Source organism: Callorhinchus milii, unplaced genomic scaffold (assembly GCF_018977255.1).
Source record: "Callorhinchus milii isolate IMCB2004 unplaced genomic scaffold, IMCB_Cmil_1.0 Scaffold28, whole genome shotgun sequence".
In the NCBI taxonomy this organism is placed as follows: domain Eukaryota; kingdom Metazoa; phylum Chordata; class Chondrichthyes; order Chimaeriformes; family Callorhinchidae; genus Callorhinchus; species Callorhinchus milii.
Window position 1 is genome coordinate 2,355,543 of NW_024704769.1, and position 14,069 is coordinate 2,369,611.

The window sequence follows — 14,069 nt, forward strand, 5'->3', positions numbered from 1 at the left end:
GTTTTATATTTATATTATACATAAAGAAAACTATCACCTGTATAGTTGGTAAGTCTCCAGCTTTAGTCCGAATTCCAAAATGGGGGGAGAGGGGGGGACAAGGGGGCTGGAGGGGAGGGGGGGCGAGGAATAAGAGGGGGTGAGACGTTAAAATCCCTCTGGAGAGGGAGTGGAGGGGTCTTAGGGAGACCTCCGAGCCTGTGAGGTGCAAGGATCGTTTTGATACCCCCAAAGGACCGAGACTTTTCTGCTAGTGCTTTTATTATTCCTCGCCCCCCCCGCCCCCACCCCACCCCGGATTTTATGGTGGGGGTGGGGGTGGAAGACGGCGGGGGAGCGGAGGAATTAAATTGAGTCGCAATAACTTGTTGATGAAAGTGGTTTACTCGGTGTTCAATTGAGTCTTACACCCAAACGTGTGTGTCTCACATGTGTGTGGGTGGGTGGGTGGGTGGGTGGGGGGGGGGGGGTGGGTGGGGGGTAGCATGTAAATCTTTGATGAGGTGGGTGAGATGTCCTCCTGACTATGTCCATTGTGGGTAGATGTCTGACGGGTACTATATACGCCAGGTTTGGTAACAAGTTCCTTGGTTTCTTTGACCGTATCCAGACTGTTTTGTTGCAAATTTCCCCCCCCCCTTCGTCTCGCGTTATTAACACCTATTTAACCCATAATCCCCTGTTCTTTACCCCCATTTTCTCCTTTGCCTTCCTTGCCCCGTCTCCCCCCGCCCCCCCCCCCCATCTCTGTTAGCCCTTAAAAGCCTCTCCCTCCCGATACGCCCCAGTTCTGACCCGAACCATTGGCTCACTTTCCTTTCTCCATAGATGCTGCCCTGACCTGCCGAGTGTTCTCAGCCACTAATGTTTTCGCCGCGAAATGCTTAGTCCTGTTTCCCAACCTTAAAACCCAATGGCCAGTTTGTCCTCTTTTCAACTGAGGGTATATAACCTTCTACCCTCCAGCGTTGAGGATTCCCCCATCCCAACCATCGACCCCACACCTCCCTGCAGCCCCAGCTGACACAGCTCAGGGAAGGACTTTAAACCAGGTAACTCAGTGGGAGCTCACTGTGTGGTGAGGTTTGGAGGTCGGTGGAGCGTAGGCGAGGGATTCCCTCCTCTCTTTGTGGATTGAAGCGACAACCTGAGCCTTTCTGTTCTGTTGCGCGAGTCTGTGTGGCAGGATTCTCTCCATCAGCCCCTCGAGGCTGTCGGTGCGTTCAACCTCCTTTATTTCCTCTCAGTACAGCTATCCCTTTATAAGATTTTACTCCATGTTTTTGTTTCGGGGGCAGGTGGGGTGGTGGTGGTTGGGGTGGGGGGGGAGAATGTACCAGCACTTAGTTCCGAGTGTTGTTTTTGGAAATGATTGAAGCATCAGAGAGAGAGACAGTATCTAAATAGACGTGTAAGTGTTGCCCCCTTCTCCACTTTAGTTTGGGGATAGACCCGAGTTCGGGGCATTAAGCTGCACCCCCGGGACACTGACAGTGTGGGGGGGGGAGGGGGGGGGCTTTGGCTTGTGAAGGTGGTCCTGACATCTTGGAAGACAAGTGTGCGAATCGACTTAGAACAGCGTGTGGTACTGAGCCACATGTTTAATGGGAAGCCGATGGGGGAGTGGAATGAAGTGGTGGTGGTGGGGAAGGGCGAGGGGGGTTGGGGGGTGGGGTGGGGGGAGAGATGTTGAACAGTTGTACCCTACTCAGTGTTGGATTTGACCCTGAGCCCAAAGGGTGGGTAGTAATTGACTCACGAGTTAGTAGGAAGGCAGTTTAGTGGGTGTGTGTATAGATACAAAGGTAAAGGGGATTTATTCTAATAAACCCTTTGCTTTCGGTCCTGAATTGTTGGCTTTGTGCTGATGCTGATGTTGCGCCATTTTTAAGATTTCGCCCACAAGATATACAGTCAATTCACTTTACAGTATATATTCTGCGAAGGGCTGAGACGTCAAGTGGACGTGACAGGGCATTGCATCAAATGCAAAGGTTATTAATATTAGTATTTACCTCGCCGGGGCGAGGGAGAGGGGAAGGTGGGGACAGAGGAAATTCCAACCCCCCCCCTCTCCCACACTGTACACTGGGTGGGGGAGAGAGGGGGAGTAATGCTTTGATCCCTACCATGAATTGTGGTGGGGGGAGGGAGGGTTGCAAACGGCTGTAAGCTGTTAGTGACGTGATATTTAGTGACTAGTAGGGTAACGGCTCACTCCTCTGGATGCTGTAGGCATCTTACCACCATCTCACACCCCCCCACCACCACCAAAACACCACCATTCCCTCACTCACCCCAACCGTACACGGCTTTGGTGTAAGTATTGTCCCCCCCACCATCACCCACACACACACAGCTGTGTGGTCAATTGACCCCTCATGTCCCTGTCTTACCCTGAATCTGGTTCTCTCAAAATATCACTCCAGAAGTTAACCCCCACACCCCCCACACCCACGTATTAAAGGGGTGTCCTCCTCACCTAATACACTCCAGAAATGAGGTGGGGTTGGTGTGTTGTGGGGGGGGTGGGGGGGGGGATGGAGTTGGAATGGGGGTGTGGAGTTGGAATGGGGTGGGGGGGGGGGGGGGGGAGTTTGGGAGAGGCTTTCTCTCCCTTGCTCTCAGGCCAGTTTTGTTGACTTGACCAGTGGACCATTTGGTCGTGGGCCAACGAGGACTATTGGACAGACACAGGACAGTTGATGTGACAAGAAGAGGTGAAACGAGATGGGATAAGACTGGGCTCGTGACTATTTATTCCTATTTATTTATTTTGACGGCTTTCAGGGCAGATCTGTTAACGTTATACCGTGTCTTGGCTGCTATTGTTCCATCTAGTTGTGTACCTTCTCTTTCTCTCTCTCGTTCCTTCCTCCCCCTTTTTCACATTTGACAAATGGATGGACGGTTTAGATGAAAAATTAAAGAATCTCTATTTCCTCGAGCTTTTTCGGTGTCTCTCTCATTCTTGTGAAGCGCTTCGAGACCTCTGGAAGACGTGATAAGGCACTATATCAAGCGTCAAAGTGTTTAACCCCACGACGGGCGGCAGAGGGGGGGAATGGGACTAGAGAGAGCTCCACGGGGTGGAGGTGGGGAGTGAGCATCAATGTAGGTACGATGGGGGGAAAGAGCGACAGGATGAGGATTGGAGTAAAGAGCGCTCGAGAGGTGGTGGTGGGGGAACGGGGAGGGTGGGGGGTGGAGATAGTATAACACCAGGTGGGCTTTCTTGTGCTGTAAAGTTTATACAGGTGAGGAAATGTATAACTGCTTTAATGTTCGGATCCATCACAATCCGGTCAGTCAGTCAGTCCCTCCGGCAAATGGATCTCATTAAAGGCCCATCTCAAGAGCTACCTCTGTCCACGCTTTCAGTCACCTTTCCCCCCCCCCCCCAGCTCCCCGATGGTGGGTTTAAACACAACACACATATACACACACACCTACACACACACGCGCGCGCCATCCCTCATCCCAGAGACCCATTCACCAGGTCACTGCACCTGTTCTGGAGACCAGATTTATTATTATTATTATTATTTACATCCTGTAACCTGGACAATACAGTACACGTAGAGCAAATACACAAATCATTGGCACACGACGAGGATAATATCACCACAGATAACCAGACCCTGTGTGCGTGTAAATACCACTTACTCTCCGGGTGAACGGGGAACACCGGGGTTAGGTTCACACCAGAGATTGGCGTGTAGTCAGCCGCCGATTAAACACAGCTTTACATACGACCACAAAGAAACACACACCCACCCTCCCTCTCCTCCCCCCACCCCCCCATTTCCTCACCCCCCCCCCCCGCCCATGCCGTGCATCGGTCAAACATACAGTGGCGTCAGAACTACAGTAAAACTCAGGACAATACAGTGACACTCGGGCACGAGAACTGAAATCCTATTGCACATAAATAAAGCAGCGAAATGCATTCTTGATCCAGCTTGATCCCCCTCACATCCCACCCCCAGCCCCCAACCCCCCCCTCACCACCCCACCCCCCACCAATAACAGTTCCGCAAGTGTCTCGTGTCGTAGAAAACCGCGGGATTTTACGACGCAAAGGACCGAATACCCTGGATATCGGAGCAGGGTCGATCGACGTTGATCCCAGCCGCCTTATCTCCAACCACCCCCCCCAACCCCCCGCGCCCCCACCCCCAAACCTCCAGCCTCTGATCTTAAACCTTGGCCGTGCTTCAAGTGGAATGTTAAACCCTCCCCACCCCCCCCCCCCCCCCGCCCGTTCTATGTCCTGTTCAGGCAGACGTTAAAGGTCTACCCCCTGCAGCACTGTTGGAAGAGAAGGGACCTTCTCCCCGGTTGGTGTCCTGTTCAACAGTCAACCCACTCCACCCCCAGAGATACAATCGGTCACTCAGTTCACGACTGTTTGTGGGGACATCGCTTTGCTGCCACATTCACCTACAAAGATACAGCGGCTATATTTTACATTGAACCCAGTGAAGCTTTGGGATGTCCTCCCGTCAAAAGCCGAGCTGTCGGAGGCCCAGTCCCTTCGGGGGAGACGTTAAACTGAGGCTCGGGCTGTGTCCTGTTCGGGAGCACATTGGGGGGGGGGGAAAGGGGACTGAACAGGTGGCAATACAGTTCTGGGCCACAAGAGGGCAGCTCCAGACCACTGTTAATAAAGTGACTGTCACAGTGTGGTGACTCCCTGTCACAAAGCAGTACCATTGCCCTCAGCCCCTGGTTTTTGGGTGTCAGCCTGGCTCAGTTGATAGCGTCCCTCGCCTCTGAGTCAGAAGGTTGTGGGTTCAAGTCCCCCCACGTCAGGGTCTTTGAACACACAGTCTAGGCTGACACCCTCCTACCTCCTGACACCCGACCCTCTCCGCCCTCCACTCCCTCCTGACCCCCACCCCCAGCTCGGGTGCAAACCCCTGACTGTCCAGCGCCTTGGGACATCCTCCCGGCATGAAAGGCGCTGTGTCAATGCAATTTGTTCTTGTAACATCGGGTTTCATTGCGATGGGCTGCGTTGGGGATGGGTGGGGGGGATGGGGGGGGGGTTTCAGGCGACTTGTGTTGGCTTGGGCTGGGTTGGGTTAGGTTGGCCTGGCACCGGTCCCTCCCTCCTTCCAGCCCCTTCCCCGCCTTCCCACCTCACCCCCTGCACTCGCCCCTCCCTGCCTCCAGCCCCCTTCCCCTTACCCCCTCTCTCTCTCCCCCACCCACCCCGCCCTGTTAGCAGGGGTTGGTGCCGGAGTATAAGCTCACAGTCTCGCTGGAGAGAGCCAGCACCGAGTTGTTGGAGGTCAGGTCGAGGGCGAGGTGTGGGGGGTGGGGTGCCCCTCGGGCTCGGGGCTATCGACCTGGTTGGGGTTGGCCACGGTGGAGACAGTGGTCTCCAGACGGCTGGCCCTGTACAGGCTGTTCTGGGTTTGCAGGTATTTGGCCGTCTTCAGCTCCAAGCCCTCGTACTCGTTGATGGTGATGAACGGGCACCACTGGAAGGCACAGCGGAAACCGGCGCGGAACCTGCAAGGTAACATAATAACCACGGTAATGATTAATAATAGTAATAATAATCATTCTGGTTCTCAAAGCGTTTCACGAGATGCACCTGTAAAGCGGATTGAGTCTATATCGTGGGCGAAAGGGGGCAGCCAATTGCGCTCAGCAGCGTCCCACAAACAGTCGTGGATTGAGTACCGACATTAGCGAGGGAGTGAGGAGGTAGGGCGGGAGGGGGTGCAGAGAGAATGGGGGTGCGAGGGAGACTATAGGCCGCTCACCGATCGTTGAGGAGGCAGTAGATGATGGGGTTGTACATGGTGGAGCTCATGGCCAGCCAGAAGATGAACAGGTAGACCTGCTGGATGTAGGTCTGAGCGTAAATCTCCGGGTAGAAGTGGTCCAGGAGAAAGTAGACGTGAAACGGCAGCCAGCACACGGCGAAGGTGCTCACCACCACGATCATCATCTTCACCACCTGCAGCGGCAACAACAACAACGTGGCCTCGTACAGTTCCTCCCACGCAGAGTAGCGTCCCGGAGCGCTTGATGGCACGTATCACTGCGTTCTCGTTCCCAACACGTGGAATGACACCCTTGACACCCCCTCCCACCCACCACCCCCCCACCCCTCCCCACCCCCACACACACACCGTGTCCCTGTCCTGCCACCTGATGATGGGGCTGATCTTAAACTTTCGCTCCCTCTCTTCCACCGTTTGTTCAGGAACCATCTCAAGAGCTTCATCTTTGACCATAACTTTTGGCGGCCACATTTCCACTCCCCCCTCTAACCATCTCCCTGCCCCCCCCCCCACCCCCCACCCCACTTTGGGTGCCAAACTATTACTGTAAAGAGCCTCCCAAAGCTGTACACACACACACACATATATATATCAATGGAAATTTGTATTGGTTTGTGTCTGCAGAGTGTACGAGAGAAGAGGTTTGAGGGGTGTGGGGGGAGTGCGAGGGGAGTGGGATTGCGAGGAGTGGGGTGGGGGGGGGGCAAGGACATATGAGGGGTGAGTGCGAAGGGCAGGGTGAGATAACTAATTGTCTCTGCTCAATCCTCAGTCAATTTCCCCGGCTCCGCAGTTTAGCTCCGCAGAGCAGGGAATGATTTAATCGCCTGCGGTGCAATGTTCCGCTGGGTCTAGTGAACTGATGTGAATGTCTATGTCTCTCCCACCTCCCCCCCCCCCCCCCCACTCCCCTCCCCACACACTCACACACACACACACACACACACACACACACACTTACGCACTGTCCCCCGGGCGTTTATAAATAACTTTAATGTAACTTTAAATTATAAATTGCATTAGGAATGTAAAATGTAATTATGCTATTAAAGTTACATCAGTGAGTTTGAAGGGACAAATTGAGCTCTGAACAATTACTCCCTCCTCCCACACTCCTTCGCACTCTCCCCTTCCCCCCCCCCAACCTCGCACACTTTCACACACTCCCCTTTGCACGTCCTTCCACGCTTCTCTCTCGCACTCGTTTGCACGGAAATAGAACCAACCTGCCTCGCTTTTTGCCTGCGCCACTATCCTCACGCTCCAACAACACGATAATCCATTTACGCGGCGCTTTTCACGTCAGGAGGACGTCTCAGAGTGCTTTACACTGCAGGCTGGACCCCCGAGCCTGGGGTGGGGGGGGGGGGGTAGGGGCAGATGACCAAAAGTGCGCTCAAAAGGGGTCTACGGAGAGCGATTCCCGGATGGAATCCTCGCCATATAATAATAATATAATAACAGCCACTAAACCCTGAAACTCTGGATCTCTCTCTCTCTCTCTCTATCCCTCCGCCTCGTCCCCTCCTTTCCCATCTTCAGGTAGCGTTGAAGACCTTCCTCTTCCTCTCCTGGAGTGTGCAAGGGGAGAGTATGAGAGCAGTGTGCGAGGGAGGAAGAAAGCGAAGGGGAGGAAGGGGGAAGTAGGGGGTTAGAGGTTGGTGGTGGTGGTTGGGGGGGGGGGGGGGGGAGAGACAAAGAACCATCATCGTGGGCTGAGACAAGGTGGAATTTCAAGCCATGAGGACCTGCCCAAACCCCTGACCGTCCAGCGCCTTGGGAACGTTCTCCCAACATGTAGGGCGCTGTGTTCATGTTGTTGTTGTGGTGGTGGTGGTGGTGGTGGTGGCGTAATCCCAGCGTGTGATCAGCCGGAGGCAGCGCTCACCTTGCGCTTGGCGTTGATCTGCTCCCTGTATCTCTCTGACGAGTCTCCGGGGATGGTGCCGGCCCAGAGGGTGACACCCACCACAGTGTAGGCAAAGCCCATGACCGCCAGAGGCAGGAAATACACCAGCACAGTCACACACACGTGGTACCTGTCACAGAGAGATGGAGAACCCACACCAATAAGGCAGCAGTTAACAACCCGCGCCATAATAACCACCCACTGCCCCCCCACATACACACACTGACCCACACATACACCCACTGCCCCCCCCACATACACACACCTACACACAAACAACCATGAACTGAGTGAGTGAGTCTTTTCCTCTGGAGGGATGTGTTGGCTTCATCTCAAAGGAATCTTTTCTTGGGGGGGCGCACGAAGAGGCGGCATTTAAATACTGACCTGCCTGCGTCGGTCACTGGCGTTGCCCACCCAGGCCGGTCAGAGCCAGGGGAGAGCGAGGGGATTAGGAATCGCTTTGACGTTGCTTGCATTTTTTTTTGGCCTCTGATAAAGCGCCTTATTGCGCCTTCGAGACGCCTCAAAGCACTAACCGGGCCCAGCAGCGTCTCACAAACAGTCGGGGAAAGTGAGTGACCGAATTATTATTATTATTATCATGATTATTTGGAAGGGATTATTATCCCCGGCAAAGCAATCCCACCAATCAACTAACAACCCGGCTCCTACTTCCTGCTGGTAAACAGAAGCGTCTGGAGTAAGGAAACTTGCCCAACATTTCGTCCTGTTGGGAATCCAACCCAGGAACTCTCGCTTGGGTAACCACTGAACTAATTGTCAGCCAGGACACCAACCAGGAGAACCCCCCACCCCCTTATTTTTTCCTATGGTGGGGGGAAAGGGCAGGTGGGGAACTCAATTTAGCCTCTCATCCCATGTAAACGCTCCCTCAATCTCCCCTCCCCACCACCCTGACCGGCTGACAGAGGAACATTCAAACCATCCAATTTCCTTACATTCAAAGCTCAGGCTTTGAATACAACAGCTCCAGGAGTGTGACCGAGACTGTGGGACAGACTCAGTCACACTCCTGGAGCTGGAGTCTGTCTGAGCCTTAGAGGGAGTGGTGGGGGCGCGGGTGGGGGCGAGGATGGGGGCGAGGATGAGGGTGAGGTAGGTGGAGATCTTTCATGACCGCCGGAACAGGGCACAGAGGGGGAGGTGGGTCTGACATCTTAATCAAATGACAGCGTCTCTGACAATTCAGTGCCCCCCCTCCCCGCCCGCTCTTGTTTCCCTCACCCCACCCACCACCCCACCCGGCCCAGCCTGGACTGTGAGCTCAAGGAGCTGTTCCTTGACCTCTTTGACGTGTCTGTGTCCGTGTCCGTCACCCTCTCCCCCCCCCCCAATGGTATTCCATAACTAAGAATCCCTGGGTATTCCGAGCCGGAGCCAGGCAGCTCAGCGCGGAGCCACTGACACAGCACGTGACGTACGCTATGGGGGAAAGGGGGGGGGGTGAAGGGGGGGGGGCTGTGTTCGGTTGAAGGAGAGCTGGGGATTGGTGGTGGGGGGGGGGGGTGAGAGGGAGATGGATGGTGCGGGGCTGTTCCTGAGTGATAGTGATTGGGGTGTTTACACGAGAGCGTGTGTTGGGCTGGGGTCCGTTCGGTTGCCCGTACCCCAATCCCCGGACCCCCCCCCCCACCACCCCCCCGCCCCGCTATGTGTTTGGCGCTGACAGCACGAGATGTTGTTTCAGGAAATCGTCATCACTCGCTGGTTATTTATACCCAGAAACAGGTGCTCTAATCCCAGCGCCTCACAGCACATGCAAAGCTCCCCTCCCTCTCTCCTGTTCTCCCCCCACCCCCACACACCTACACTGCCACTCTCCTCTAACCCCACTCTCCTGCGCTCTTCCCCCCCCCCCCGCATCTCCCCCCAAACCCATCATGTCAGTGCAGCCCCTTTGCCCCTCTTCCCCTCCGCCTTCTCTCTGTATAAATAAAGAGAAGTGAGTTGTGGTGAGATGGCGGGGGGAGATGAGGGGAGGGGAGGTGAGGGTAGATGATGGGAGGGTAGATGAGGGGAGGGTAGATGAGGGGAGGGGAGATGAGGGGAGTGGAGGTGAGGGAAAATGAGGGCGATGAGGGGAGGAGAAATAAGGGGCAGTGGGGGGATGTGAGGGGAGATGAGGGGAGGGAAGATAAGGGGAGGTGCGGGGAGGCGAGGGGAGATGAGGAGAGGGGAGGGGTCATGAGGGAAGGTGAGGGGGCAGGGGAGATGACTGTGACTCACGTGGTCTTGCTGGGTTCTATCTCCTCTTCCCTGGGTGACCACTGCACGTAGCAGACCATCTTGCCGTACATCTCCTCGGTGATGGAGTAATAGCACTGGGGGAACGCCAGAGCCAGAGCCAGCGTCCAGATCACACCGATCACCACCTTGGTGGCTGTGGCCGACAGTCTGGGCTTCAGCGGGTGGATAATGGCCATATACCTACACAGCGGAGGGGGAGAGGGGTTAGAGAGAGAGAGAGAGAGAGAGAGAGATAGGGGATAGGGGTTAGAGGGGAGGTGAATGGTTCGGATGGGAAGTCAAACCGATCTCCCCGTCTGCCTGTTCAGGTGGACGTTAAAGATTCCGTGGGGCTATTTGAAAAGAGAAGGGATTTTCTCTCTCTCTGTCTCTCTCTCTCTGTCTCTCTCTCTCTGTCTCTGTCTCTCTCTCTCTCTCTCTCTCTCTCTCCCCCCGTTGTCCTGGCTGACAATCCTCCAGATAAAATTGGTCGCTCGCTCCCCGACTGTTTGTGGGGACGCTGCTGTGCGCGAACTGGCGGCCGGGTCTCGCCCACAAAATACACGACCGCTGAACTTCCCGGTATGTTGTGTCAGTTGCTTGGAAGCATCTCAACGACGTGATAAGGCGCTGTATCTAACTCCCAGACACCATTGTAAGTGTCCGAGACCTGAGGGCGGCAATAACGCTGCAAATCATCGTTTGTTTGTTTGTCAAATGAGTCCCAGAGTCCTGGCTTCAGTCATCTCGTCCTGGCCCCACGTTTCTGGCTGCCCCTGTGCGCGTGTGCGTGTGCGTGTGCGTGTGAGTGCGTGTCCGTGTGCGTGCGTATGTGTGTGTGTGTCCGTGAGTGTGCGCGGGTGGGTACGTGTGAATGCGTGTGAGAGCGTTCGCGCGTGCGTGGGTGTATGTGTGTCAGTGAGTGTGTGTTTGTCTAAGTGTGTGTGCGTGTGGAGGGTGTGTGTACATCCATGAGTATGTGTGTGTAAGTGTATGTGTGTGTGTGTGAGTGTACGTGTGTAAGTGTGTGTATGTGTGTGCGAGTGCGTGTGAGTGTGTGTGCAAGTGTGCGTGTAAGTCTATGTGTGTATGTGAGTGTATGATTGTACATTTGTTTAAGTGTAAGTGTGTGTGTAAGTGCGTATCCTCAACCTGTCCTTCACCGCCTGTCTCGTGCGGCTGATTGTGTGTGTGTGTGTGTGTGTGTGCGTGTGTGCGTGTGTGTGTATGTGTGCGATGCAGTCTCTGGTGTCCGCAGGGCTCTGACCCCCGCACCTGTCCCCAACACACAGGGAGCTCCCAGCTGTCGGCACGCAGTCAGCGTGAGAGAATGTCACACAGATCCCTCGCTGTGACCAAACCGCTCACAGACACAATACGCATTAATTAATTGTAGTCACGCCTCGGTTCAGCCTCGGTTCAGCCGGCGGTGCGTAGGGACCCGGTTGTTAGTCGAACGATTGGTGGATCGCTTTCCCGGGGCTAATCATCCCTTAAAAAAATATGGTCACTCAATCCGCCAGTGGTAGTGGGGACGCTTTCGGCCACTGAGTTTCACCCACAAAATACACAGTCACCACACTTTGCGGTTTAATCCTGGAAGTGCTTTGGGACGTCTCGGCGATGTGATAAGGAGCTGTGTCGAACGCAAAGCTTATTATTATTATTATTATTATTATTGTAAGCCCTGGGGCCAAGGGAGTGAGCTGTGAACAGGGAACTCTGAGAGGTCTGAGGACAACTGCTCGATGCTTCTCATTTAAATTCCACCAGACGCTGGTAATTGAAGCTTACGCTGCTTTCCCGAACCTCCTGACACCGGGTGCCATTGTTCTGATCTTTATTAATTGATTCGGATTATCAATCAAACTCCTTCCAGTTCCCCGTGTGCTGGACAACATCAGCATTCTCTTCACCCCACACCTCCCCAACTCCCCCTTCCTCCTCTCACCCCACTCTCCCCCCCCCCACCCCCACCCCCACCACCCCCACCCCGCCGCCCCCAATCCCTGGCGAATCTGCTGTCATTATTAAAACAACGGGATTAATTATTTTGACTGCTCTTCTGATAAACCCCTCACTCGCTCGCTCGCTGGCTCGCTGGCTCTCGCAGGGGAAAACACTGTCGTGGCAATATGATGACGGGTGGGGATTTAATTGTTTGCCGGGACACGTGTGAACATGCGTGCAATTGAATTCTTCACCATAATTAACTGCATTAGAACAACAACGTGCACTTATATCACGCCCTCCACACAGGGTAGCTTCTCAGAGTGCTTCGTGTTATTAATAATAATAATTAAACCTGGCATTTAGCGCTGCGTCTTTTGGGTCAGATGGATGTCTCAAAGGATTTTACTGTAAAGTGTGGTGACTGTACTTTGGCGGTTTGCTGAGGGGGTGAGGACGGGGTGTGGGGATGGGGTGGAGCGTGGCGGTGGGGGTAGGGGTGGTGAATTGTTGGCCAGGACACTAACTGTGACAAAGTCCCCTCTTCTCCAGCAGCACCGCAGGAGATCGCAAACAATCTCGGTTTAACGTCTCAATCAAAGGATGGATCTCTCTCTCTCTCTCTCTCTCTCTCTCTCCCTCTCTCGCTCGCTCGCTCTCTCTTTCCGTGCTCATCCAATTGGCCTCTTCGGTGTAGTAACTGGAAGTAAATGGTTGGCATACCTGCATACTAATGGGAAACCGGCTTCAGAATGTGTACGTGTTTATTAGGATGAGACTGAATGCCAGAAATAAAACATTTGCCGAAAGCAAGTGCCACAGGTGTGCACAGTCCATCCCCACCCTCCCCCCCGTCCAGGTAGGGCTGACTTTGATGACATGTGTTGGGGTGAGGGGGATGGGGGGGGGAGCTGGAGAGAGCTTCGGGGCGTAGTGGCTGAAACCGCGATCTCCGATGGTGGGGCGGAGGGTGCGAGGGACAAACAGGAGCCGGTGCCAGTCTAGCGGAGGTGTCGGGTGGTGGATTGGGGAGTGAGGAGGTCGGAGAGGGAGGGGAGGTGCCAGAGAGTGAAGGAATTTGAACACGCGTGTGACGATCCGATCGGGGATGGTGGAGCCTGGGCCAGAACTGGGGAGATGGGGGTATGGAGTTTGGTCCGGGTCAGTATGCGGGCGGCAGAATAATAATAATCATCGTAATAATCCCTCCATTTGATGCAGCGCCTTATCACGTCGTTGAGACGTCTCAAAGCGCTTTGCGGGATACACTGCAAAGTGTAGTGACTGTGTGTGTTTTGTGGCCAAGTGACAAGTGCAAAAGGTGGTGGAGAGGCCATGGTGGATGGTGGTGAGATGGGGGTGAGGTTGGTGAGTAGGTGGGGAGGGAGAGAGAGAGAGAGAGAGAGATAGGAGGGAGGGGAGGGGGCATTGAAAAGCAGACGCCCTCACCCTCGCCCCCCCCCACCCACCCCTCGATATTTACTCACCGGTCCAGGGCGATGGCCGTCATTGAGTAGATGCTGGCGAACATGGCGGTGATGGGGAAGAAGTTGTGGAAACGGCAGTACACGAGGCCAAAGTACCACTCGTTGTGCAGAGCGCTCACAAAGTTCACCACAGTGTTGAAGGCGGCCATGGAGGCTTCGGCAAAGGCCAGGTTGACCAGGAAATAGTTGGTGACCGTCCGCATCCTCTTGTGGGCCAGGATGATCCACATGACCACAATGTTGCCGACCACGGCCACAAAGACGATGGCGGAGTAGGCAATAGACCACAGCGCGATCTGCCAGTCGGGCTGGTGGAACTTGCTCTCGGTCACGTTATCCGTGCCATTGGGGAAGTCAAATTCATCTGGTCCTTCCATCATTCCCTGGTACCTACCCAACCAACGCTACCCCCCCTACCCTCACACCCCTCTCCCTCACACTCACTCCTCCACCCTCACACCCACTGTGCAATCTGATTCCCTCTCTCTCTCTCTCTCTTCTTTCTGTCCCTCTCTCAGTCGCCTTCTCTCTCTCCTTCCCTCAAAGTCTGAAGCCACCCTCGTCAATCTGACACCCCCTCCTCACTCACTCGCACTCACTCTCTCCTCTCCCACACTCTCTCACTCTCTCTTCCCCTCTCACACACTCTCTCTCTTCCTCTCTCAGTCACTC

At 54.6% G+C, this 14,069-nt stretch overlaps 1 protein-coding gene across 1 annotated transcript; it reads right to left on the reverse strand.

Moving 5' to 3' along the window:
- Positions 1–5,773: 5,773 nt before the first annotated feature.
- LOC103173262 (substance-P receptor-like) lies at positions 5,774–13,853 on the reverse strand. The gene is made up of 4 exons (XM_042344593.1): positions 13,398–13,853; positions 9,961–10,161; positions 7,690–7,840; positions 5,774–5,974 (listed from the first exon to the last, which is right to left on the reverse strand). The coding sequence occupies exons 1-4, from the start codon at positions 13,775–13,777 to the stop codon at positions 5,774–5,776; spliced, it is 933 nt and encodes a 310-aa protein (XP_042200527.1). The 5' UTR covers positions 13,778–13,853.
- Positions 13,854–14,069: the final 216 nt, after the last annotated feature.

What these genes read in the sequence shown, in the direction of transcription:
- LOC103173262 (XM_042344593.1), bottom strand. Translation starts at nt 13,777, where the DNA reads ATGATGGAAGGACCAGATGAATTTGACTTCCCCAATGGCACGGATAAC. An exon ending in ACGGCCATCGCCCTGGACCG is followed by an intron (nt 10,162 to 13,397) that starts GTGAGTAAATAT and finishes TCCGCTGTGTAG; the next exon opens with GTATATGGCCATTATCCACC. An exon ending in ATAGAACCCAGCAAGACCAC is followed by an intron (nt 7,841 to 9,960) that starts GTGAGTCACAGT and finishes TCTCTGTGACAG; the next exon opens with GTACCACGTGTGTGTGACTG.